This window comes from Battus philenor, unplaced genomic scaffold (assembly GCF_028537555.1).
Source record: "Battus philenor isolate CCGP_79_NKW_IND1 unplaced genomic scaffold, ilBatPhil1.0.hap1 SCAF_3, whole genome shotgun sequence".
In the NCBI taxonomy this organism is placed as follows: domain Eukaryota; kingdom Metazoa; phylum Arthropoda; class Insecta; order Lepidoptera; family Papilionidae; genus Battus; species Battus philenor.
The window spans coordinates 16,414,178-16,439,383 of NW_027181693.1; the positions used below are offsets into that span (position 1 = coordinate 16,414,178).

At 32.7% G+C, this 25,206-nt stretch overlaps 1 protein-coding gene across 1 annotated transcript; it reads right to left on the reverse strand.

The window, feature by feature from the left end:
* Positions 1–8,064: 8,064 nt before the first annotated feature.
* Positions 8,065–20,813, reverse strand: LOC137926763 (nucleolar transcription factor 1-like). The gene is made up of 2 exons (XM_068770458.1): positions 20,738–20,813; positions 8,065–8,417 (listed from the first exon to the last, which is right to left on the reverse strand). The coding sequence occupies exons 1-2, from the start codon at positions 20,811–20,813 to the stop codon at positions 8,065–8,067; spliced, it is 429 nt and encodes a 142-aa protein (XP_068626559.1).
* Between the last annotated feature and the right edge of the window lie 4,393 nt (positions 20,814–25,206).

Below are 25,206 nucleotides of genomic sequence, written 5' to 3' on the forward strand. Positions count from 1 at the left end.
GTCCGCCCATCGTGTCATGATCGCTTTCTTGGTGTATTTCCCTCTATGTTTCCGACAATATATGACAATCAGTTTACCAAGAATTTTTGATTGCTTCCAAGCTATTTGGGCCCTTAACAGATGTTACCTTATTGTAATGAGGATTAATACCAATGTTATGCACTTATTTTGTTTAAGACCCTTTTTTTTTCATCATTTTATTTCTACTTCGACCAATTAGTTAACTTGTATAAAATGTAAGAAAAGGACTAATATATAGCTTCCGCTAAGTAGCAGTAGTTGTGCAATAAAGTACACTGCCCGCCAGCCTGCTGATAAATGCGCGTGCGGTAAACAATGCGAATTACATAACTACCATCGTTAAATCACTCAACACGTGTTTCACCCCACCATGGGGCATCATCAGGAGCTATGTTACACCGATTAGTGCCAAACAGTAGGCTCACTCGGTGTTTGGCAAAGTAACGCCTGAATCTATTAGATATTGTATAAAATGAAATTAAATCATCTATTTATTTATATCACTTATACTCCCTCTCTTTCTCACACTCTCAAACTCAAACTCTCAAAGAGTAGTAACTCTACCACTACTGATAAAAGTTATAAATTTTCTAACAATGCATAGATAGTCAAAGAAACTAATTTTAAATACAATAAATAATTTGATAAAACGGTTTTTGGTGTTCCGGTGTCACCTTTCAGATGATAAATACAAAATAATATTGTAGTTAAGGCCTGGTATATCCGAGTCATATCGCGTTATCCAAACATAATAAATTAAAGTGAAAGTCATTTAAACTTCCAAATGTTCTTAAGTCACGTTTCGCGGATTATAGGTGGGAATTTTGTTGAAAAAGTTTTAAATTATCATTCCAGAAATTTCTGGGTCGGTTGCTAATTATTTATTTTGCTAACTCGATTTTTGTAAAATTTTTGATCATCATCAAAATAACTACTACGATAAAGATTAAGGTGAATGTGATATTGGTAACGACAATTATTACTAAGATAATTTTTGATCATCATCAAAATGCTATTTTGATAGTCTTTTGGAACCACCTTAGCTTTATCGTTATATTCCTCTCAGTCGCTTACTCTTCTCGGAATGTTCGTGGTCATGAGTTCGGTGCTGGTGACCGTGCTGTTCGCCCTATGCGTCGCCATGTAGCATGGTGTTTGGTGGAGTGGGTGCATTCATTTGCTAAGCTTTTCGTGGCAGTTTTGATGAGATATTATTAGAAACCATTTACAAGATCTCTTGCCGTGATGAGAAAGCTCATTTTGATTCTTCTTTTCAGCCGATGGACGCCCACTGCAAGATATAGTTCTCCATCAAAGAACACCACGATGACCAGCCATGTGCTGCCAAATTCAGTGACTTACCGTTACTCTATATATGTCGTCGGTAGGAGAACTGCGGCGAGAGTAAGCGCCCCACTACACGTAGAGACAAATAAAGAACGTAATTTATTTGACTAGTAAATAAATTATGAAGTGGGTAAACTTAATCCAAAAAACAAACATATTAAGAATGCTTGAGGTAGAACACGCTTTAGATGAAGTTTGTTATTATATATGAAACAAAAAGAAAATTATTTTTATATATTAGAAAGATCATTCCTGCGCTGCCTGAATCCATCGACGTCTACGGTACCATGTCCTCGGTCCCTCTAGTGTAGTGATTCCCAAAGTGGTCTATATCGACCCCAAGGGGTCTATGACAATGTCAAGGGGTCTACGTCAGCGAAAAAAAATTTGGGGGTCCATGAAATGAAAATAGGGGTCCACGATAGTGGATCTCAAGACACTTATAGTACCCATTTACTTACATCATACTATCTTATAATATCAAAACAGTTACATTATTTATAAAAGTACCTATAAAGTAAAATAATTGTTAATTTAATGTTACTTATATTTTACATAACAGATAAAAAATTTTGTTTTGAGTAGTTTTAATTTAAATTCAATTAATAAATGTATAAATTGACATGTGTTTTTACTTTAATTTTTTAACACTAAACTTCACTACAGTTAGAAATTTACAGGAAATCAATATCAGGTAAGTAGGGGGTCTACACGGAAAAACATGGCAAGGGGTCTACGACACAAAAAAGTTTGGAGAACTCTGCTCTAGTGGGAGGCCTCGGGGAGGATCGAATCTAGTTTCTACCATATTGGACTATTTCAGTGTTCTTCCTATATCACAATGTTTATTTTTTTAACTGAAAATTATGTATACTAGTAAAAACGTCATATATTGTGAACAAATTTCGCAGAGACGCCTTCCAAAATGTAATAGGTGTCGAGTAAGAAGGGATTACATATAAAATTAGTCCATAACTCGCTGTGATTTCAGGCGACGTGTGTAAGCAAAGGGAGGCACTGTATGTAATTAAGAATATATGATTATCTTTCGAATATCTCTGAATATTCAGGATATGGAAAGCACCTACAAATTGTGGTTTTAATTTTAAACAATTTAAAATATAAAGTGAAAATTTTAGATCCAATTTAAAATATAGAGTGATCATATATTATTTGTTAAGTTAATATATATATACATAATCCTAAATGTTTTCAAATTAAGAATGCAGTACACTCTAGGAGCTGTGACTACAAATTGGTTATGTACACATAAGTAATATTTAATATATAATTTTTAACAGAAAAGAATTAAAATTATAAATATAACAAACTAATCAATCTATGTATGTTTATATATTAAGGAGACCGGAAAGTAATGTCGCTTTCTTAATTTAAATTCAGACGAATACATTTTTAGCAAGTTTTTATTTCTAATTTCTATTTTGTCCCACTTTATGCACAATCCTATGACTTTCCTGCAATACTCCAGGAAGGTCCAGTAGGTATTTGACTATTAAACAACAAGGTGATGGTGTCTTCATTGTTCTTATCTTGCAACCGAGACTCATATTCTACCGTCAGCCGATGATAAGGCGCCACGGTATGGTCCACCGCAGTGTTACAGGTGCACAAGGGACTCTTAAATTCACACGACTACATTTTTAACAAGTTTTTATTTCTAATCAACAATATATTCACCTTCGTTATCAACAACATATCATCTAATATACAAATTTTCAAAGCCAGAGCAGTAAAAATCAATAGGTTTTTCTGTAAAATTTGTCGACAGAATCGACATTACTTTCGGGTCCCTCTAATATATATGTATGTATGTAACTCTCTAGTTTGGGCCTGCGTCAACAGATGACGCTAGTCCTTTCCTGCATAAACATTTAAGGGGCAGTTCGTGTGGCAGGATCGACATCCTCATTATCATCTCAAACTAAAGCACTAAATTTAATAGAGTGGCTTAATATTTGTGAAACACTAAACTGTATATGGTTTAATTCAGGATAAAGTTAATAAATGCTGAAATAATTGAAGCGATAAATGAAAACGAGCTTTCGCAATACATAATTTCATAAGCCGAGCAAGTGGCCGTACGAACTTACGCTATTACCTTGCCGCAAATATCCGGGAAAGGGTGAAAATTAAAAGTTAACCCCAGTTGCCTTTCATGAAGAAACTTACTAATAGGTCACGACGCAGGGATCGCATACTTCCGGCCTCTGCCGAGCTTTCAATAATGGAAAGTTCAAGCTAGATAATTATTGATACCAATTCTAGTATCACAGCTAGTTTTGTGACAACCTTTGAACTTCGTTATCTGATTTATTCTATTTTGATTTATATACAACGTCTTAGGTAAGAAAAAGATCAATATTTGGTCACTTCCGCACATGCAGTGGTAGTCGTACAACAAAGTGCACCGCCCGCCAGCCCGTTGATAAATGCGTATGCGGCAAACAATGCGAATTACACAACTGCCACCGTCATATCACTCAACACGTGTTTGACCCCTCCACGGGGCATCTTCAGTCTGTCAGTCTTTTTCTTACTTAGGATGGACTACCGCAAGGTAACGCCTGATTCCATTAAATATACAAAGGCTTTGATCATATCTGTAAAATTTTTGAAGTGGTGAATATAATGCTTTAATATCTACTTACAATTATCCTATGTAAATTCTTCTTTTTTCATTTTATGTTGCAAGAGAAGCTTGCTGCAAAATTCGCCACGATATCCGCTTATGCCGCCGATTCACCTGGTTTTACCACCGGTTCGTCACCAACCCTTTCAACACAAATTGCCATCATTTGCACGTGTGAGATAGCCTTCCTTGTATAAATTGATGTCTCTGAAATATGTTACATTAATTTATTATTTATTGCAATGAAAATGTCTGAAGAGATATATAGTAAACAAGTAATAATTAATATGTAGTAATCTGAATTTTAAAAATGTCTTTTCTTACTTGATTACTTATTATATCTGAAACCAATGATTTTTGCGATAGGGTAAACTATACAATAGTTGACAGCAAATCTATAAATTAATACTTATTACACTTTTACAACTATAAACGCCATGTACATACTTTTTCTCAGAATCCAAGTTGCGATAATCTTCTCTTTGCGTAGCACCTTTGACAACTACTTGAGTAAGCACGACATGGATAATAGACATCACTTTCGTCTTATTCATGTTTACTTTAAGGCCTTCCTTATCCGGAAGCTCTACTGAAATCATTGCGTTACAAAACCCAGGTGATATCAACACTCTTCTTATCTATGGCAGGTATGAATTTCTTTAGTCATTCTTCATACAATCTCGATCACACACTATGAGGTTTTCATTAAATAGAAACTTTAGTTTCAAGACGCAAAATAAAGAAACATTGTTTAAATATACAAAGAAAATTGGAAAACGTGACCAAATGATTGATACTATAGGCCAGAAAGATTAATTGTCTTCAACTGTACTTTTTATTTTAAGCGAGTCCTTTTCCCTAAAGATCGAAATAATCTTATAAAAGGAATCAATTGAGATGTAGGTTCCTTGAGCACTTTAGAATTTGAATCGTCATGTCCACAGCTGAACACAGGCCCACTACATAGGTTTTTAATAGGACTTGTTTTTTTTTGCCTCCTTTTATTGGAGCCCTCTCGTGTTCCCCTAACATGGGTAAAGTTAAGGTTTTTAATATTTACAATAAGTTATTCACACTCTTAATTTATTTCTTCTATCATACATCACATTATCGTTCATTCTCTCTACTGCCACACATCACAATTTCTTTCACTCTTTATCATTTATTACATTCCTTTCTTCCGTCTTCTCTCATTCTTCGCCTCAGTTCTTAATATTACAGCTATGCTAATTTACATTTTGGTTATGTTTATGTCTTTTCTTTATTTTTACAATTGTACACTACACTATTTTCTTAAACTAGTTTAATGCCGCTATATAATAATATTTGACTAATACTACTCGCTTAAATTATCTTGTATAAAATAATAGGACTTGTTGGAAGTGGTCTGTATCTACTTGCATTAGATGATTATATGCTTGTCGGTTTATTGTCTCCATTACTAACTTTGAACACCCAGCAGTCATCAGTTTTGGGTTTGATAAAATATAATAAGACTCGCGATCGTAGGTTTTTGGTTTGATTACCGGTATATGTCAAATATTTAATGGAATCAGGCGTTACCTCGCGGAAGTCCATCCTTAGTAAGAAAAGGACCAATATTTGGCCACTTCCGCACTTGCAGTGGTAGTCGTGCAACAAAGTGTACCGCCTTCTAGCCCGCTAATAAATGCGTATACGGCAAACAATGCGAATTACACAACTGGCACCGTTAAATCACTCAACACGTATTTCATCCCTCCACGGGGCATCTTCAGGAGTTATGTTACACCGATTAGTGCCAAACACAGAGTGACTGTGTGACGTGATGGGCGGTGCACTTTGTTGCACGACTACTTATAAATGTACCTATAAATATCCTAATATGTCAGTTTATTTTGAATCAGTGAAATGTCACAATTATTTATTTTGTCTATGCGAGCAGTGGTATCCCAGCGGCATGTGTTCGATTCCCTACCACTGCCTGATTACCACTGCTCACAAACAAGTTTCCTGAGGATTTGCAACAGCTTCTTCTGCGTACCATGATAGCACACTGCGATTGCCAACTCGTCTGGCATTTATGGTATATCTATACATAGATATACACGAAGATGACAGCCAAACGTGGTAAATTTATCTCTTAGCAAATTCAAGAAATTAATTTAGCAAAGATTCCTTCAAAAGGCGATTTACTACTAGAACTGGACCTTGTAGTGGGCGTGTATGGGCTGAAACGAAGAACACGGTCCAAATTAGAGACAATAAAGTTAAAATACCTGAATCAAGTTATAAACGTGAAGTTGGAGGCACGCTAACCTTGAGATAAATTAGAACCTTGTAGAACGACGGTGGAAATGTTCCTCCTTAATTATTTGTTTGAATTAACCCAGTTTATGGAACGTTTGCGAAATTTATACCTTAGCGAAAAGTGAAATCGGAGAAATATTAGGTGAGGTTTATTAGATTTTAGATCGTTTGTATCGTGTTTTGGTTGTCGAGTCAATGAACTGGATAAATCTTTCGGAGTTTATAAAGCCTACCTTCGTTTAAGTTCGTACTAATTTTTCTTTTCAATTGTTCATTCAATATTTCTTATTTACTATTTAACAGAAAAAAATTACTGTGGGAAATCTATCTTTAGCTGCAGTTTTATAGCAGATTATGATAACAACGATAATGACGAATAAAATGACGATGATGACGATTGCGATATTCGTGACTATGGTGATGACGATAATGATGATGATGACTACGATTATACTACTACTACTACTATTATTATTATGACTACTATTTTGACGATGGTGATGATAACTACCATTATGATGATGATGTACCAGTATGACGACTACCACTGCATGTGCGGAAGTGGCTAAATATTGGATTGGTCCTCTTCTTACTTAGGATAGACTTCCGCAAAATAACACCTGATTCCATTAAAGAATTGTAATTGTTAAATTATTTTTATTTTAAATAGACAATATCACGTATGTTACTGAAAATACACAAGAGGCATCCAACCCTTTGTTATGAACATTCTTCAAGCGCGAACGAAATATTACTTGTTATGTTTAATGTGTACAAAGCACTACAAGGGACTTCAAATAGTTTACCTAGGTGAGTGTTTTTGTCCAAAAACGTAATTTCAAACCCTGGCCTGTTGCGTTTAAAATTTCTGGATTTATAAAGAAATTTCTTCGTTTAAAACCAAAGTAAAATCTCATTGAAAAGCTTTCAAAATTATATTTACATTCTACAGATATGTACCGCCTCCTTTTGAAATCATCATCATTTCAACTAAAACTAAACAGGGTAATTTAAAAGTAGACGAGTAATTGTTCGAATTTTATCAGTAACACTGATTCTTCTTCGTATCTCCTCTTTTCTAATTCGATCGCGCAGCAAAACTTCTTCATCTCCTTTTCTATCTGAGGGAGCATGAGCCTTTTCATCAGGCCCATCGTAAACGACCACATATGAGATCCATAAATCATCACCGGCAATACACGTTGGTCAAAGACCTTTGTCTTTAAATATTGCGATATCTAGAATAACATTAAAAATCTTCTTTTTACTGTTTTTGTATACGAAAAGTGTTTTGTTAACTAGATTCATAAATGAGGTATAAAAACATATTTTTGTTTACGTAAATATTTTCGAAAAGCAAATAAATCAAAGTTAAGTCTGTAGACTACATTCACTTAAAGTCAGATGTACCGTGTATTAAGTTATTAAAACTTATTATAACTTTCAAACGGGGTTTTATTTAAAATTGTGGATCCGTTAAACTTACGCCTTGCCAAGTACGAACGCCAGACAAGTTAACTAATTACAAAAGTTAAATTGTTACCTTCGCAGACACTTAAGCAAAGTGAAATTACAACATGAAAGATTTTCCTTACATCATAATATATGAAGACATATCGTGTTGATTTGATGATAAGTCATTAAGGCTTGCGTATGATAAAGGATTTAAAGGTTTTGTTTCACAAAAACTTTTGCAAATATTTTGGGACTCAAATTTCGTAAAATTGTATTGTAGGTTTCTTTGGCTAAAGAAATATTTATTTATTTATCTTTTTATCGTTTATAGAAACAGAGGAAGAATCACCACCATTATCATTTTTATCATCATTATAATCGTGATCATCATAGTCATCATAATCATTTTCATTGTCATTATTATCGTCATCATCGTCGTCGTCATTATTATTATCATCGTCATCATAATCATCTTCATTTTCATTATTATCGTCATCATCGTCGTCATCATAATCATCATCGTCGTTATCATAATCATCTTCATTGTCATTATTATCGTCATTATCGTCGTTGTCATTATCATCATCGTCGTCATCATAATCATCTTCATTGTCATTAGTATCGTCATTATCATCATCGTCGTCATCATAATCATCTTCATTGTCATTATTATCGTCATCATCGTCGTCGTCGTCGTCATTGTCATCATCATCGTCATCATTTCAGCCGTTAAGCGTTCGCTGATGGAAACAGATTTCTCCTGTGATTTCTTGTCATAATTATGGTTTATAATTATAATTACTTTTATTATAATTATTGTTGTTGCTGTTGTTAATAATAATAATAATATTTATTGTTGTAATAAACTATTTATCTTTGTTGTTGTGCTTCATAATTATTATTAATAATTAATATTATTACTCTTATCAACAAGTTTTAAAAATGTTTACTAAAATTTCCTTAAAAAGGCTTTATACTACACCTGTAAATGTATGTTCATATTACTTACATTGTTTTTTATAGTTCGCCTCAGTGCTCCATTCTCGGCGAAGCTAACACAATTCCGTTACATTTAAATAGCAAATAACGCAAAAGACAAAAAAAATGCACCTACTTATTTATCTGAAGAGGTAAGTTATAATGGCTTCTTTAGTGGAATTACAAAGATGATGCCAAGGAACCCTTGAGACGACACTTGAGAAGGGATTACAGCACCCAAGTGCGACCAAGTTGATACTCATAGATTGACTTTCCATCGATGTATAAAAATTTGTTTAAATTTGCATTTTCTAGGTCAACGATTTTTTCTACACCAAATATACAGTTTGTTACATTATTGTACTTATTGTTGTATTAATATGTTCATATTTTTATATACTTGGATATTTTACATTAATATGTTAAGTAAATAATGTAATGTATGTATTCTTTCAAACAGCTCTAGCAAGTACAATGCTGTAGAAAATAGAACTTACACATTTTATTATGAAGTAAAATCGTTAATATATATTTCGTATTCTCCCGCCGTCAGGATTGGTAATACACGTGCAATATACAGCATTGAAGTTACTAGAATAACTAAGAAAATTTGTGTGTGTTTGTCTGTTTCATCCACAGCTGATCAGGCTCTTAATGTTTCAAGAGTAGAGATAAATATATCGTAATGCTTGTAATAAGAAGCACATGGATATATTTATACTCGTATATATGGATCGTTAGAGCATGTCTGAATAGGAACGTCAGATGGTACAAGCGAGAGGCATGTAAGAGAAAGGGAGACAGACGACGTTTGAACGACGAAGGAAGCATGCGCAGTTTTAGGTTAGGATTGCTTTTTAAAACTAAATAATTGTGCCCCACTAAAGACTTTTAAACTCAATCCCTGCATCCCAATTACCACATATGTATATACATAAATATGCGCAACTCGAAATAAATTGCAACTTGAACTAAAATACGTATTTCTTTACAGCGCCGAACTAAAACAGCAATGGACGAATATTCGCTATTCGCGATGTACTTCGTTACTCCGCGAACACTGCTTCACTGCGAGTATTCGCGGTTCACACCCGGTGACGTACTATCTATCCGATTGTTGTTAAATCGTGAGGTCAGACCAATAAATCCCTGGTCTTCCTCTAGAACCTTCCTTGAGTGTCACAGGTAGATAATATCTAGACGGGACGACGATGGGTGAAAAGAAGTTTTTACCATAATATAGACAAACGACCTATAGGTAAAACATCCGGAACAGCGAAGTAAATTTTCCGGAATAGTGAGTGAACTTCAATTTCCAGAATCGTGAGTTAAATTATCTGAAAACAAAAATTAAAATGTCCGAGAAGCTATAATAAAGTATGTAAATGAAAAAAAAAATTGGATACCGATGTAACAAATAAAAAATCTATAAAAGAAAGTGAATTTTAATAAAATTTTAATTTTAATGAATTCAAAACATAATGGCTCTTTGTGAATAATTCAAATTACTAACTTAGGTATCCTTGAGATGTAACACGGACTTAAGTGTCACCTTGGGAACAGCCAAGGACTATCAAAATACAACGAAATTCTAAGTGCATTGTTACGTGCAAATTCATCTATTTATTTGGAACCTCTCATTCTACTCCTATCGTTGGAGGACAGAGTCTTCATTTTACTTTGTAAAATTCTCCTATTTTATTATCATATATAATAATATATAATCTGTTTACAAATTGTATGTATACGGCAAACTTCATTATAAAGGCATTCTCTACCAGTTAACCATTACGCAGTGCAGATATAAATTAATAATGGTAAGTGAAACAAGTTAATGTCATAAAAAAGTGAAATCCAAATTATAGAAAAAATAATCACATTAAAACACATGAATATACTAATGGCTATTTATTACTACAATTATTAGATTTCATTTACTTGTCAGCAACAGCTTTTGGAAACTGCTGAAAATGCAAAACGATTACTTATCATCCTAATATCGATGAGAACGTGTTACAGAGAAGAATAGATTGTATTGCGAAGAAGTGAGTAACATCGATACTAACAAGGCGATATCTAAGAAGACGACTGCTCGTGTGATGTGTTTATCGTATCTGAAATAATTTATTTTTGTTTTATTTTAACTTTTTTACACTAAGTACACTAACAGTATAACAATCTAATATATAAAATTCTCGTGTCACGGTGTTCGAACTTGAACTCGTCCTAAACTGCTTGATCGACTTTTACCAAATTTTATATGCGTATTCAGTAGATCTGAGAATCGGCTACTATTTTTCATGCCCCTAAGTGATAAGGGTGGTCCACCCCTAAATTATTTTTTTTATTTTTTAGGCATTTTTTGGTTTTTATTTTATTATGATACAGCATACAAAAATACATACAACCTAAATTTTTTACCCCTCTACGATCAACCCTTATTTTTTTTTGTTAATTAAAACCCTATTTTTTTTTGCAAAATAACGTTTGCGGGAACAGCTAGTAATGATTTAAATGTGTCAAATAAAGAAAGCGACATTACGATAATTCACAAATAAATTATTGTTTTTTATTGTATAATATCTTTAAGATAAAAAATTAATTATAATTATAACAGTACTTTTAATGACAGTGACGTTTATAATTTGTTTAAGGCTCCATGTATCTATTACCTTTGTTTAATAAAAAAAAAATTCTCATACAAACGAGGCAAAGGTCAACACGTCTAGAGCCAAAGTGTGTTATAACAATAATTCCATTTACCTGTTGAACTTGTACCTTCTTCGAAAATAAATTGAAGTAATGCCGCTCACGCGTATGTCCGTCTGGCACATTTTGTTTTCATATCCCCTTCATACATAAACAAAAACACGTTTCACGGACGCTTTTTGTAAAGGAAATATAATTTCTAAATTGTAACTGTTGGTTTATACTATACACACACACACACACATACACACATATATATGTGTGTGTGTTTATATTTTATTAGTATCATTATATATTATAATGTATGTATTATTTATTATTATATATTTTACTATGAAATCATATACATGACAATCTTAACCTGATAGCGAGTATATATATACATACATGATGATTGGAAGTTCTTAACGGATGATTAGACGCATAAAGTACATTAGTCTAATTATATGTATATATATATATCTATGTATATATATATATATATATATATATATATATAAATTTTTTTCTTGGGTTGGTAGGACTGTCTATAGCAGGGGTGAGCAACCTTTTTTGCTCGGAGGGCCGCAGTTTCAAAAACAAGGGGCCATGAAGAAAATAAAGTATATATACAAGGTTCAAAACATGCTATAAACGTGGTATATGTTTGTATTAAAGATATTCAAAACTAATTAGACACACTTGTTACCCTTGAAGCCTTGCTTCTCGGTTTTTTTTACATAAAAATAAATTAAATTTTTACATGCCTCGAGAGCCGCATGCAGCCCGCGGGCGGCGGGTTGCTCATCCCTGGTCTAAAGCATAATATTTCGTGTCTCAAACGCATTAAGTTTCGAATTGTGCCAAAAACGCTCATTTTTTTTTAAACAAAGTGAAAAACTCGACTCATATCGTTGCGCAATCACAGTGTACACCTGATTTGGATCCATGCGACTTCTGGGTATTCAGCAAACTCAAAAGGCTAACGCGGTGACGCCGTTTTGACACGATTAAGAGGATAAAACCCGAATTAAAGAATATTTAATGGAACCAGGCGTTACCTTGCGAAAGTCCATCTTAAGTAAGAAAAGGACCAATATTCAGCCGCTTCCGCATATGCAGTGGTAGTCGTGCAACAAAGTGCACCGCCTGCCAGCCCGCTGACAAATGCGTATGCGGCAAACAATGCGAATTACACAACTACCACTGTCAAATCACCCAACACATGTTTCGCACCTCCACGGGGCATCCTCAGGAGTTATGTTACACCGATTAGTGCTACTCACTATCAAAGAAGGTCTTGAAGGCTATACCAGAAAGACTACTTTGACTGTTTCGAGAACTGAAAAAAACCGTTGGCAAAAGTGCGTTTCAAACAGGGATTGTTTTGAAATTTATTTGGAAGTATCAATAAATAATCTATATGTTGAAACAAATGCACCTTTAAATATATAAACAATCATTGTAATCTGTTTGTAAGTAACAAATATATTGATTAAAGTATTTGTGGAATTATTTGCAGCCTTAAATATTACGTGAATTGGCAGACGGATGTCCAAGTCATAAATAATGCAGCGGAGAGCTCGGACCGCGGGTCGGGCACGTGTCTGTACTGAACTCGATTTATTTCATGCATTATACCTGCCCATAATGGTTCGTATGTTATATATATATATATATATTTATATATATATATATATATATATATAACAGTGGCCAAGCCGGGATTGACGAGTGTTTGGTGGGATTGGAAGGGAATCATCCACTATGAGCTGCTCCCATATGGCCAGACGCTTAATTCTACCATCTACTGCGAACAACTGGACCGCTTGAAGCAGGCGATCGACCAGAAGCGTCCAGAATTGGCCAACAGGAAGGGTGTAGTGTTCCACCAGGACAACGCCAGACCACACACTTCGTTGATGACTCGTCAGAAGCTACGGGAGCTCGGATGGGAGGTTTTATCACATCCACCATATAGCCCGGACATAGCGCCAAGTGATTACCACCTGTTCCTGTCCATGGCGAACGCCCTTGGTGGTGTAAAGTTGAACTCAAAAGAGGTTTGTGAAAAGTGGCTGTCCGAGTTCTTCGCAAATAAGGAGGGGGGCTTCTACGAGGGAGGTATTATGAAGTTGCCGTCTAGATGGAAACAGATTATCGAACAAAACGGCGCATATTTGAACTAAATCCGATCACTGTAACACTTTTTATAAAGCATTGAATAAAGAGCAAAAAAGCGGAAGGGAGATATTTGACAACCTGTTATTTATTTATAATATATTCTTAAATCAATAAATATATTTCTTTTGTTATTTCAACCAATTTAAAAAAAAAGGTCGAAATAAATTCTGGTGTTTTGTAGAAAAGTAATAGAAAAAAAATTATAAATATATAATACGATTAAAGCAAATACACAAGTAAAACACTATTAACTAAAGCCTTTAATCTCTCTTTCGTTATTCCAACCAATTTTAAAATAGGTTCGATATAAATTCTGGTGTTTTGTTGAAAGGTAATAGAAAAACATAATAAAAGGCAATGAATAGATATATAAAAACGAGAATATTGAGAATTATAAACGAGTTGATAACAGAAATGTAAATTAAATGCGTTAAATACAGTAAGAAAATAAATAAGAATTTAAAAATAAATAAATTAATTTACGAATGATTTAAATAATATACGTATAATTGTAGAATTCTGAAGGGAAAGCGAAGGAATAGGTGACAGATATTGCGAATGTCGTACGGAAATAAAAACGAAAGAAAATATAACAATGTAAATACAGACCCTGTCCACCCATGAAAGGTGGTGAACAGGAGGCCCCAATCACAGGCACAATAAAAAAGTCAATATACAGTTGAGTGGTTTTATTCATTTATTTATTTACACTTTTTTGCACACCATAATTAAAAAGGAAGAAACAATTCAAATAGAGGTACAAGAGGCGGTCTTATCGCTCAAGGCGATCTATACCAGACAACCTTTGGATGGAGATAAAAGATATGGAGGAGAGGGCAGTTTAGGGTTTAGGTTCTATGACTCTCTATTTTATATGGCCTCCATTATAGTGGACCTCTCGTTCCACTGTCTTATTATTAGACAGGAATATGATTTACAATGATTTATTTTTAAACTCCCATTTTCACCATCTCTCTCTCTCTGATCCTTCACAATTATTCTTTTAGAGGCCTACAAAGTGCTCTTTTACCATTTATTTAAATACTGACAGCGATTTAGCGCATCTTATTGGTTATAGGTTAAGGCTTTATTGGGTTCATTGCTCATTTGTCAATCAATGTCTGGTACACTAAAAATTAATGGTTTCCGAAATATTAAATACTGTAATGATAATATTGCAAAAAAGCGTGTAAAAATCATTACATATTAATATTGAAACTTGATCTTTGCACAGGTTATTGCCCTGGCGTATTGCTATATAAAAAATAAATTATTGTTACATATTTCAAGGCTATCACTTTATAAAGAGTGTTTGAAAATAGTTGTAAAACTTTCTGACAAAAGAGCGTTCACGTTGAAGCATTTTCCATAACCATTCATCCTATGTAAGGTTCGTTTTCAATAAAGTAATAAATCATTTCTAAATTTGAAACAGATGCTATACGGTGCGACCGTACCGGATATGACGTGACCGCAATAACGCGTCCCTAAATTCCATAAGTTACAATACTTAAAAGGTAGGATAGCCTAGTAAATCTTACATGGAATATTAGTTTTTATTTTTACTAGTTTAAGGTTCGAAATTGAAAAAAAATTGTTTTATGGGAAGAAAGTTTGACGAGAGCATTAGGAAAGCTCAATGTAGACCTGTAACGTTCACACGATTGTCATGCTGGCTTACATAACTCTACCATTCAAAAGGTGGACATACTACTAGCATCCTTCACGACACTTAGCTGGTATATGGTATCCAAAAACATAATGTCCCAGAGATATAAATATATTTACTTTACAAAAACCATAACACCAGTCAATACAGCGTTAGAGGACTGAGAACTTAATTAATAATAAAATATTCTTTATTGTACACGCTAAAATACATATAAATAGTTGCAAAATAATAAATAAAATATTAAAATGGGTGGTCTTATCATACGACGCGTTAATTAACAATCATAGTATGAAAACAGTAGAAATATATAATCTAATATATAAAATTCTCGTGTCACGGTGTTCGAACTTGAACTCCTCTGAAACGGCTTGACTGATTTTTACCAAATTTAATATGCGTATTCAGTAGGTCTGAGAATCGGCTACTATCTATTTTCTATACCCCTAAGTGATAAAGGTTGTTCACATTTAAAAAAAAAAATATTTTTAACGAAACTTTTTGTTTTTATTTTTTTATGATACAGCATATAAGAATACATACAACCATAAATTTTCACCCCTCTACGATCAACCCTTATTTTTTATTTTTAGATTAAAATATATTTTTTTTTGCAAAACAACGTTTGCGGTATCAGCTAGTAGTTTATATGATACAATCTTAAACAATGCAAGTTTCGTGCATTAATTATATAGGATTGTCACTAGTAATAAAAGTTTCCATAAGATGGGCATCGCGATTATGATATATCCCCCACTTTCCTTTGCTACGTAAATATATATATATATATATATATATATATGTATATATATATATATATATATTTACGTAATATATGGTTAAATGTATATGTAAGTATTTTTGTACATATGTGTTATATATATATATATATGTGTGTGTGTGTGTGTGCGTGTGTGTGTAGTCATGTATATAATTGTATGTATGTACATCATTATTTAATATTTCGAAAACCATTAATTTTTGGTGTACCAGACATTGATTGACAAATAAGCAATGAACCATATTAAAGCCTTATACATATAACCAATAAGATGCGCTAAATCGATGTCAGTATTTAAATAAATGGTAAAAGAGCACTTCGTAGGCCTCTAAAATAGGATATTGTATAGCATTTCTTAATTATTCGTATTTATGTAGTATCTTTGCCACGTAAATATAAGTTTGTAAGTATTTTTGTACTTATGTATGTATGTTATATATATATATATATATATATATATACGTATGTACATCCTAAACTGCCTACTCCTTCATGTCTCTCATCTCCATCCAAAGGTTGTCTGGTATAGATCGCCTTGAGCGATAACACCGCCTCTTGTACCTCTATGAGAATCGTTTCTTCTTTTTTAGTTAAGGTGTGCAAAAAAGTGTAACTAAGTAAATAAATAAAACCAAACACCTGTATATTGACTTTTTTATTGGCCGCGTGTTTGGGGCCTCTTGTTCACTGCTTATCATGGGTGGACAGGGTCTGTATTTACATTGTTAAATTTTCTTTTTTTTATTTCTACAAAACATTCGCAATTTCTGTCACCTATTCCTTCGCTTTCCCTTCAGAATTCTACAAATTTACGTATATTATTTTAATCATTCGTTTATCAATTTATTTGTTCTTATTTCTTCTTTAATTTCTTACTGTATTTAACGCATTTAATTTACATTTATGTTATCAACTTGTTTATTATTTACAATATTCTTGTTTTTAAATAGTTTTATTTAGTTCGACTCGTACGGAATTTATTTGTTTATTTATTTGGGTATGAATTAGAAATTGAAATTTAAGCACCTTCCCGTTGTCAGATTGATCTGAAATTTGGTACACAGATTTAATTTAGATGACAATACAATATATTAAAATCAATAACATTATAAATCTAAGATGGCCGCCGATACAAAATGGCGGATTACATATTTTTCCTTAACCCCCTCAATATGGGTATCAAATGAAAGGGCTACATTAGTAAAACACGATTTTGTCAAAATTTAAAATTCAAGATGGACGCCGTTCCAATATAGCGGACTAGGTACATATTTTTCCACAACCACCACAATATGGGTATCAAAAAACCGTTTAACTTAAAAGTTTTTTAAATGTATTTATTATATATTTATTTATTGCCTTTTATGAATTTTTTCTATTACCTTTTTACAAAACACCGAAATTTATTTTGAACTTATTTTTAAATTGGTTGTAAAAACAAAAGAGAAATTAAAGGCTTTAGTTAATAGTGTTTTACTTGTGTATTTGCTTTAATCGTATGTGAGAAATAGCCATTTAGTTAAGTAAAGATATCTAATGTTCATAAATCCCCTAAATTCTGTTGTGTGTACGTGAGGCGAACTGGATTAAGGCTGTCTTATCGCATTTCACGATTTCTTACAGAGAACCTGTTGATGGATTGGAAAAGATTTTCTATCTAATTGAAAGGTATCCACTGGCGTGTAAAAATAATTACATTTACGAAGAGTAAAGATGTATTTACTACTGATTTATTACATAACTCTGCCCGTGGCTTCGTTCGCTTGTATTTTAACCAAAAAAATCTCTCTGTGTTTGGCACTAGTCGGTGTAACATAACTCTTGAAGATACCCCGTGGAGGAGTGAAACACGTGTTGAGTGATTTAACGGTGGCAGTTGTATAATTCGCATTGTTTACATACGCATTTATCAGCGGGCTGGCGGGCGGTGTACTTTGTTGCACGACTACCACTGCATGTGCGGAAGTGGTTAAATATTGGTCCTTTTCTTAAATAGGTAGTGAGTTAGCACGTCTTATATTCAGCTGTAAATCATTCCACAATCGAACGGCCTGCGTGGTGAAAGATTTGGCTATAAACGAAGAAAGTACAAAGTGACATAAAAGGGTAAAATTAAAACATGGCAGGAAGTAACAAGAGGTCCCAAAAAGAGGACCCAAAAATCAGTCCTGGCTGACTAGGAAAGCCAGTGTACAATTCAATAGTCACATTTTTCCACACCACAGTAAAAAAAAATTTCACGACACAGTTATTTCACGTCACAGTTAAAACTTTTCCACAACGCAGTAAAAAGTTTTTCACGTGTTTGTGAATAAAATTAATGTTTAACCAGCCACAGGCACTTGTATTACAGCTACCAATGATTATTGAGTCCGTAGAATGGAGCCACAAATTGTCCGAAAGCACATCGAAATTCCGATCCAATCGCCACCTGTATCAACATCACAGCTCAGTGAACTGTGCAAGAACAACTAGATCATTTCGTTTCGGCTGTTATATTCGAACTTTAAGAGTATTGAAGTATAATATTTATATCAAGTATAAGTATATAAAGTAAAAGTATATATTTATATCTATACATATAGATACATATATATAAATGCAAAAATGATTCTTTTGTTTATTTCAAGTTTTATTTTTTATGTATTTTTTTATAAAATTATGTAATAATAATTCATTATGATTTATATATATATATACACCTCACTGAACTGTGCAAGAACAACTAGATCATTTCGTTTCGGTTGTTATATGTCGAACTTTAAGAGTATTAAGTATAATATTTATATCAAGTAAAAGTATATTAAGTATAATAATATAAGTATATATTTATATCTATACATATAGATAAAAGTATGAATGCAAAATTGATTCTATTATTTACTTAAAGTTTTATTTTTATGTTTTTTTTTATAAAATTATGTAATAATAATTCATTATGACTTATATATATATATACACCTCACTGAACTGTGCAAGAACAACTAGATCATTTCGTTTCGGTTGTTATATGTCGAACTTTAAGAGTATTAAGTATAATATTTATATCAAGTAAAAGTATATTAAGTATAATAATATAAGTATATATTTATATCTATACATATAGATAAAAATATAAATGCAAAATTAATTCTATTATTTATTTCAAGTTTTATTTTTATGTTTTTTTTTTATAAAATTATGTAATAATAATTCATTATGACTTATTTATATATATATATATACATACATATATATATATATATATATATATATATATATGTATATATATATGTATATATATATATATATATGTATGTATATATATACCCATATATATATATATAATCGGTATATGTTTCTACAAAAGATATCTATAGGAGGATATATTAGCTTCGCTTATCAGGCGATTTGACGATAGCAGTGTGGTATTATTGTACGCAGAGTTCTTTATTTCCTAAACGTGTTAGTAAGAAATGGTAATCCTATATAACAAATACATGGAGTGTGAATTATATGAGATTTTATATAAGAAATCGTTGTTTGTAATTAGCTGCTACTATTTTTCAGTTATAAATTATGTTTAAACGTCAAACGGCTCTCTATATCTAATTTTCAGAATAGATTTTAATTTCTGTACCATAATATTTGCAAATGATATTTAACTTAGATATGTAACTTGTGTGCTAGCTTATTAAAGCTAACATATGTATTGAAATATAATTATACGGTTTTGAACTGCACATGATATTAATATAATATAAATATTTATTTTTACAATTATTTTTAAATATTTGCTTATAGATATGTAGGAGTGGTCGTGGTACGGTAGCTTCTTGTTCTTCGGTAGCTTCTTGTGCTTCGGTAGTTCGTCGGTTGTATCTCGTTCGTCGATTGCTTCTTGTTCGTCGGTTGCTTCTTGATCTTCATTTGCTTCTTCCTGCGTTGACCGCACCTCCGCTAGCCCTTATAATGAGCGCGGAGACTCTCAACAGCGCGATGCAGATTTTCGTTGCGTCTACTGTGGCGCCATCTGTCATGTATCTGTTTCACTGCCGCCGCCGCCATGCGATTGACGGTCACGTGGGTAAGAGCTTGGTGTTTGAGTGGCGCGCGATATGCACGCCACAGATATATCTAAACACAGGGTGGTGTGTAAGCTATTACGTGGTAGTTGTAAATGTTCACGAAAAAATGGTGTAATAAATTTAATGTTAATTACTATATACCACACAAGTAATATAAGGACCAATATTTAGCCACTTCCGCACATGCAGACAGAGTGACTCTATGTTTGGCACTAATCAGTGTAACATAACTCCTGAAGATGCCCCGTGGAGGGGTGAAACACGTGTTGAGTGAATTAACGGTGGCAGTTGTGTAATTCGCATTGTTTGTCGCATACGCATTTATCAGCGGGCTGGCGGGCGGTGCCATTTGTTGCACGACTACCACTGCATGTGCGGAAGTGGATAAATATTGGTGCTTATCTTACTTTAATAAGTTGGTCGGAAGACAATAAATATAGGTAGCTTTCAGCCAATTCTATTTTAAATCTTTTAAGTAAGCCTTTTTTCAGTAATAGATATCTTTTTCATCTTCCCATCAAAAATATGGTACTAAATAGATATAAAATTCATTAAATAACATATAATATGGGTCTGGGTGTTCGCATATATAATACTTACTTACTTACTTCGCTGGCTCAGCGACCCAAAGTGGGTCTTGGCCTCCGAAGCGAGAGACTTCCACTTTCCTCTATCTTGCGCCATCTTCTGCCATTGGTTGACATTAAATTCGCGCAAGTCTGCCTCAACGCGATCGATCCAGCGATACCTGGGTCTACCCACTGGTCTTCGACCCCTCGGTTTTTCGAGGTACGCTACCTTCACGCTCCGATCCGATCCCATTCACTCCAAGTGACCAAGCCAGCGAATTCGTTGAGCTTTATATTACGCAAATATAATAAAGTTCCACAATAAACAAAAAAAAACCTTCCGTTTCTTAGTTTTAAATCTAAAATTCATAGTATATTATTGAATAAATCTTATTATAGCATTTAAGAATTTCTATTTTATCGAAATGTGTAGAACTTAGTTTGTTGACTCATTTACATGGTTGATATTATAATGTACAAATCAAAAATTGTTAAATTTCATTTAAAAGTGCAACTATTGAGTTTCTGGAAGGCTCTTTTCAACAGATCAGTGTTAGTTGGTGGTAGCTTGCTACTTATAATGATTAAATAATCGACGATTCAAAAAAGCATGTAAATGTCTACTTAAATAAAGATATATTGATTTTTTTAAAGTAACAACCAAGGCTGTTCCCTTCCTTTTCAACCGTTTCTTAATTAATCATGGTTGTATCTTTTTCTATACTAACCTATGCAAGGTGTTATCAATGACATCGTGTATATATTCGTTAAGAGCAGAAGAGCTATGAATTCACCTCTTCAATCTTTTACGCATACTACAAATCACTATAGGAAATTTATAAGTAATTATTATATATATTAATTAAATAATAATATTATTAAGTTCGTTTTTTTATTTTTCATCGCCTGTTGCTTTTTTGTTCGTTTATTATTAGAGTTCTTGTGGGTTAAAAAATTTTCAGTTTAACATTGACGTGACTATAATAAATAATTACGTACGCATATGATTTAAATCAGAGTTCCCCAAACTTTTTGTGTTGTAGACCCCTTGGGTAGACCCCCTACTTACCTGATATCGATTTCCTGTAAATTTCTAACTGTAGTGAAGTTTAATGTTAAAAACTTAAAGTAAAAACACATGGTAATTTATACATTTATTAATTGAATTTAAATTAAAACTACTCAAAATAAAATTTTGTATCTGTTATGTAGAATATACGAAACATTAAATAAACAATTGTTTTACTTCATAGGTACTTTTATAAATAATGTAAATGTTTTGATATGTTAAAATAGTATGATGTAAGTAAATAGGTACTATTAGTGTATGTGTTGAGATCCACTATCGTGGACCCCCATTTTCATTTCATGGACCCCCAAATTTTTTTTTGCTGACGTAGACCCCTTGCAGTTTGTCATAGACCCCTAGGGGTCGATATAGACCACTTTGGGAATCACTGATTTAAATAAAGGTTTTGTTTGTAAGGCTGGTTATAAAAACGAGAAGAACAAATTCTTGTTAAGGCTTTAAGTTTCTTAAGTTAAGAACGGACCTGTAAGCGCAGCATGGGACATCGAACCACATTTAAGTAATAATAAGCATACAGTAAGCAGTTGTAGCTAAGCAGTAAGTGACAAAGACTTGGGATCGTAGACATGGGGTTCAATTCACGAGATACAATCTTTAATATCGCCCTTTGTTATTTTAATTTACAGCATTCCCACTATTACAAACAAGTTTCAACAAGATAGGGAGCCTACTTTAATAAAGATAAATTAAATTTGAATTTAACATCCCAGCGGTTGTCACTGCCAAATTTATTTATTCTACATTTGCTTTTAGAGCAGAGGTATCTCAGCGTTAGAGAACTGAGACTTGGGACTATAGGTCGTAGGTTTGATTCAATATATAATACATATTATATACTTTAGTTAAGACAAAAATTTCCAGAGAAGAGACAGCAGCGCCCTCTACTTACCATAATATGATAATGTGATCGCCAACTCGCTAAACTTGGCGATTATGGTATATCACATTGAATAGTTTCAGCGAGGTCTAAGCCTTTCAGTGGTGGGGGTAAATGGACTGAAACAACGATGATGAAAGGAGTCATAAATATCATCATTATTTCAGTAAACTTCCACCACTAGTAATAACACCCTCCACCTATTCACATTAGATATAGAAGCGACTTTAACAAGATCATATATCTATCATGTGGGTGGTGCTATGCTGAACAGTTCATTTCAAGACATATGGCCATTTGTTCAGAGTGCAATATGGTTTCCATTGTACTGCATTCTTGCTATATGTAAACTGTTATATGTAAAAAAGTTTTTATACTTTCTTAATGAAATAAAAACAATCCAGAAAGAGTAACATCGTGTAGACAACGATTATATATTTCTACACAGTACTCCTGTACACATGAATATACACATACACACAGATTGTCGTTATAATTGACGTGGAGTCCCGGCAAATGGGTTTTCCTTATCAAAATTTAATCCAACCTCAAGGCTTATAATATCCGTGTGAGATGTTGATGTTATTTATGTATATATATGTATATATTATAAATACATTCACTATTAATATATCTTTTGTTTTGTTCGTAGATATTTTTGGTATCAAATGTAATTCTTATATGTTGAATAGCTAATATAGCATTCCCTTAGAAACTGAACATACGTGAATTTCACATGATGTTTTTACAGAAGTTTTTGTAACATTTTATTTCTCTATTTATTAATTTCAGAGAATTTCAGGAATTATAATTCTCAGTAAATTCATGTAATTGTATTTTGAAATGTCTATAAAAATTAAAACGAAATTTCTTCGAATTTATTTTTGTAAAAGATTAGTTATTTTAAAAGGGTATGTCTACGAAATTTCCTTTTAAGCAAAATGTTTTTTGCTTTGGCAGAATACTCTAAATTAAATAGGTTTTTCAATAAGGAAATGTTAAATACTCCGCTTTTCCTTTTTCTCATTCAATCTCAATCCCTTCTGTCTGTGTGTGTGTACATATATGTGTTTATGCAAGTGCGTATCTATGTGTGTATGTGTGCTATACTATAGATAGTACAATGTGGTGGCTTTTCATAAAATTATTCATATCAGCCGATTAAAGGCCACTTTACTAGGTTACACTATTATATAATACTATTTATACTATACTATAATAGGCTTTACTCTTTAATTTTGTCGTAATTTACCCTACCTTATCCTAATTTACTCTAGCTTACCCAAGCTTACCCTATCTTACCCTAGCTTACTCTAGCTTACCGTACCTTACCATAGATTACTCTTTTTCGAGCTGGACTCCGAACAAATTTCGACATAGAAGCTGGAAACAGAGTAGAAAAAAGCAATATCCCTTCTCTAATGGGCGACGAGGACAATCGCCCAACTTTTCTAAAGTACTGCAGAATAATAATGCAAAAATCAATAAAAAGAAATAAAAACCAAAAAAAAGATGGGATATGATCTAAACTTTATAAAAACTAAATAATTATAAAACAATTAAAAATATTAATACAAATATTAATAAAACAATTATATCAAAACAAATTAATAAAATTAATAGGTAAAATCATAAAAGGAACAATGAACATGATCTAAGTATACCAAAGAAAACTTATTTAATCAAATTGTAATATATCTGTGATATTAAGGAAAATGATAAAGATTGATAGAATTTATGAAGGAAGAATGAAGAAAAGCTTTTTAAAATTTAAAATATGAAATACGCAATAAAAAAAAAACTGAAAAAAATATCAACCCTTGTATATATTCTCTGTCCATACTTCCAGAGGTTGAACGAGAGGCCCCAATAACATGGTTACAAAAATAGCTTACTCTAGCTTACCCTAGCTTACCCTAGCTTACCCCAGCTTACTCTAGCTTCCCCTAGTTTTCTACAAATCAGTATATAGCTGTATTAACGGTACGTAATTGAACAATAATTTGTCCGTATTACATTTATTCCGGACATTTAAATTGGTTCTTTTTTCAAACAGATGCTTTATTATTGTCTTATTCAATTTAACTTGACTCAATATTTACGGCCTGTATTTTCGGACGGTAGATAAAGATTTCAGATTGCGTTCATTATTCATTCTCGAATTACACACGATAAACCTCAGACCTCTTATCTTCGACTCCATTAAACCCACGTTTCTTGCGCGGGTCCAAACCTCCGATGTAATTATCTACTATTACATGAATATATGTTAGAATATATTGTATTAAATTGTTACTTAATATAGAAAACATTGACGTTTTAGATAACTTTAAGTAGGACTTTTGTTGTGGGCATTATAGGCATTTCTTTTTTATGCCCCCCCTCTCTTTTTGGGGTCCTATTATTCCCCTCTCTATCGGGCAGTTACGTTACAACTCGCATAAATTTTTTATTTATATTTTTTAAATTTATTCTATCATTTCATCGACTACAATCTCGTAAACTGGAATTTTCCTCTGTCCTTCTCGATCTCTATCTTTG

Excerpts from the sequence above, each read along its gene's own strand:
- LOC137926763 (XM_068770458.1), bottom strand. The coding sequence starts at position 20,813 with ATGGCGCAAGATAGAGGAAAGTGGAAGTCTCTCGCTTCGGAGGCCAAG. Across the intron at positions 8,418-20,737 it reads TGGGTCGCTGAGCCAGCGAA|ATGATTATGATGACGACGAT; the intron begins GTAAGTAAGTAA and ends ATGACAATGAAG.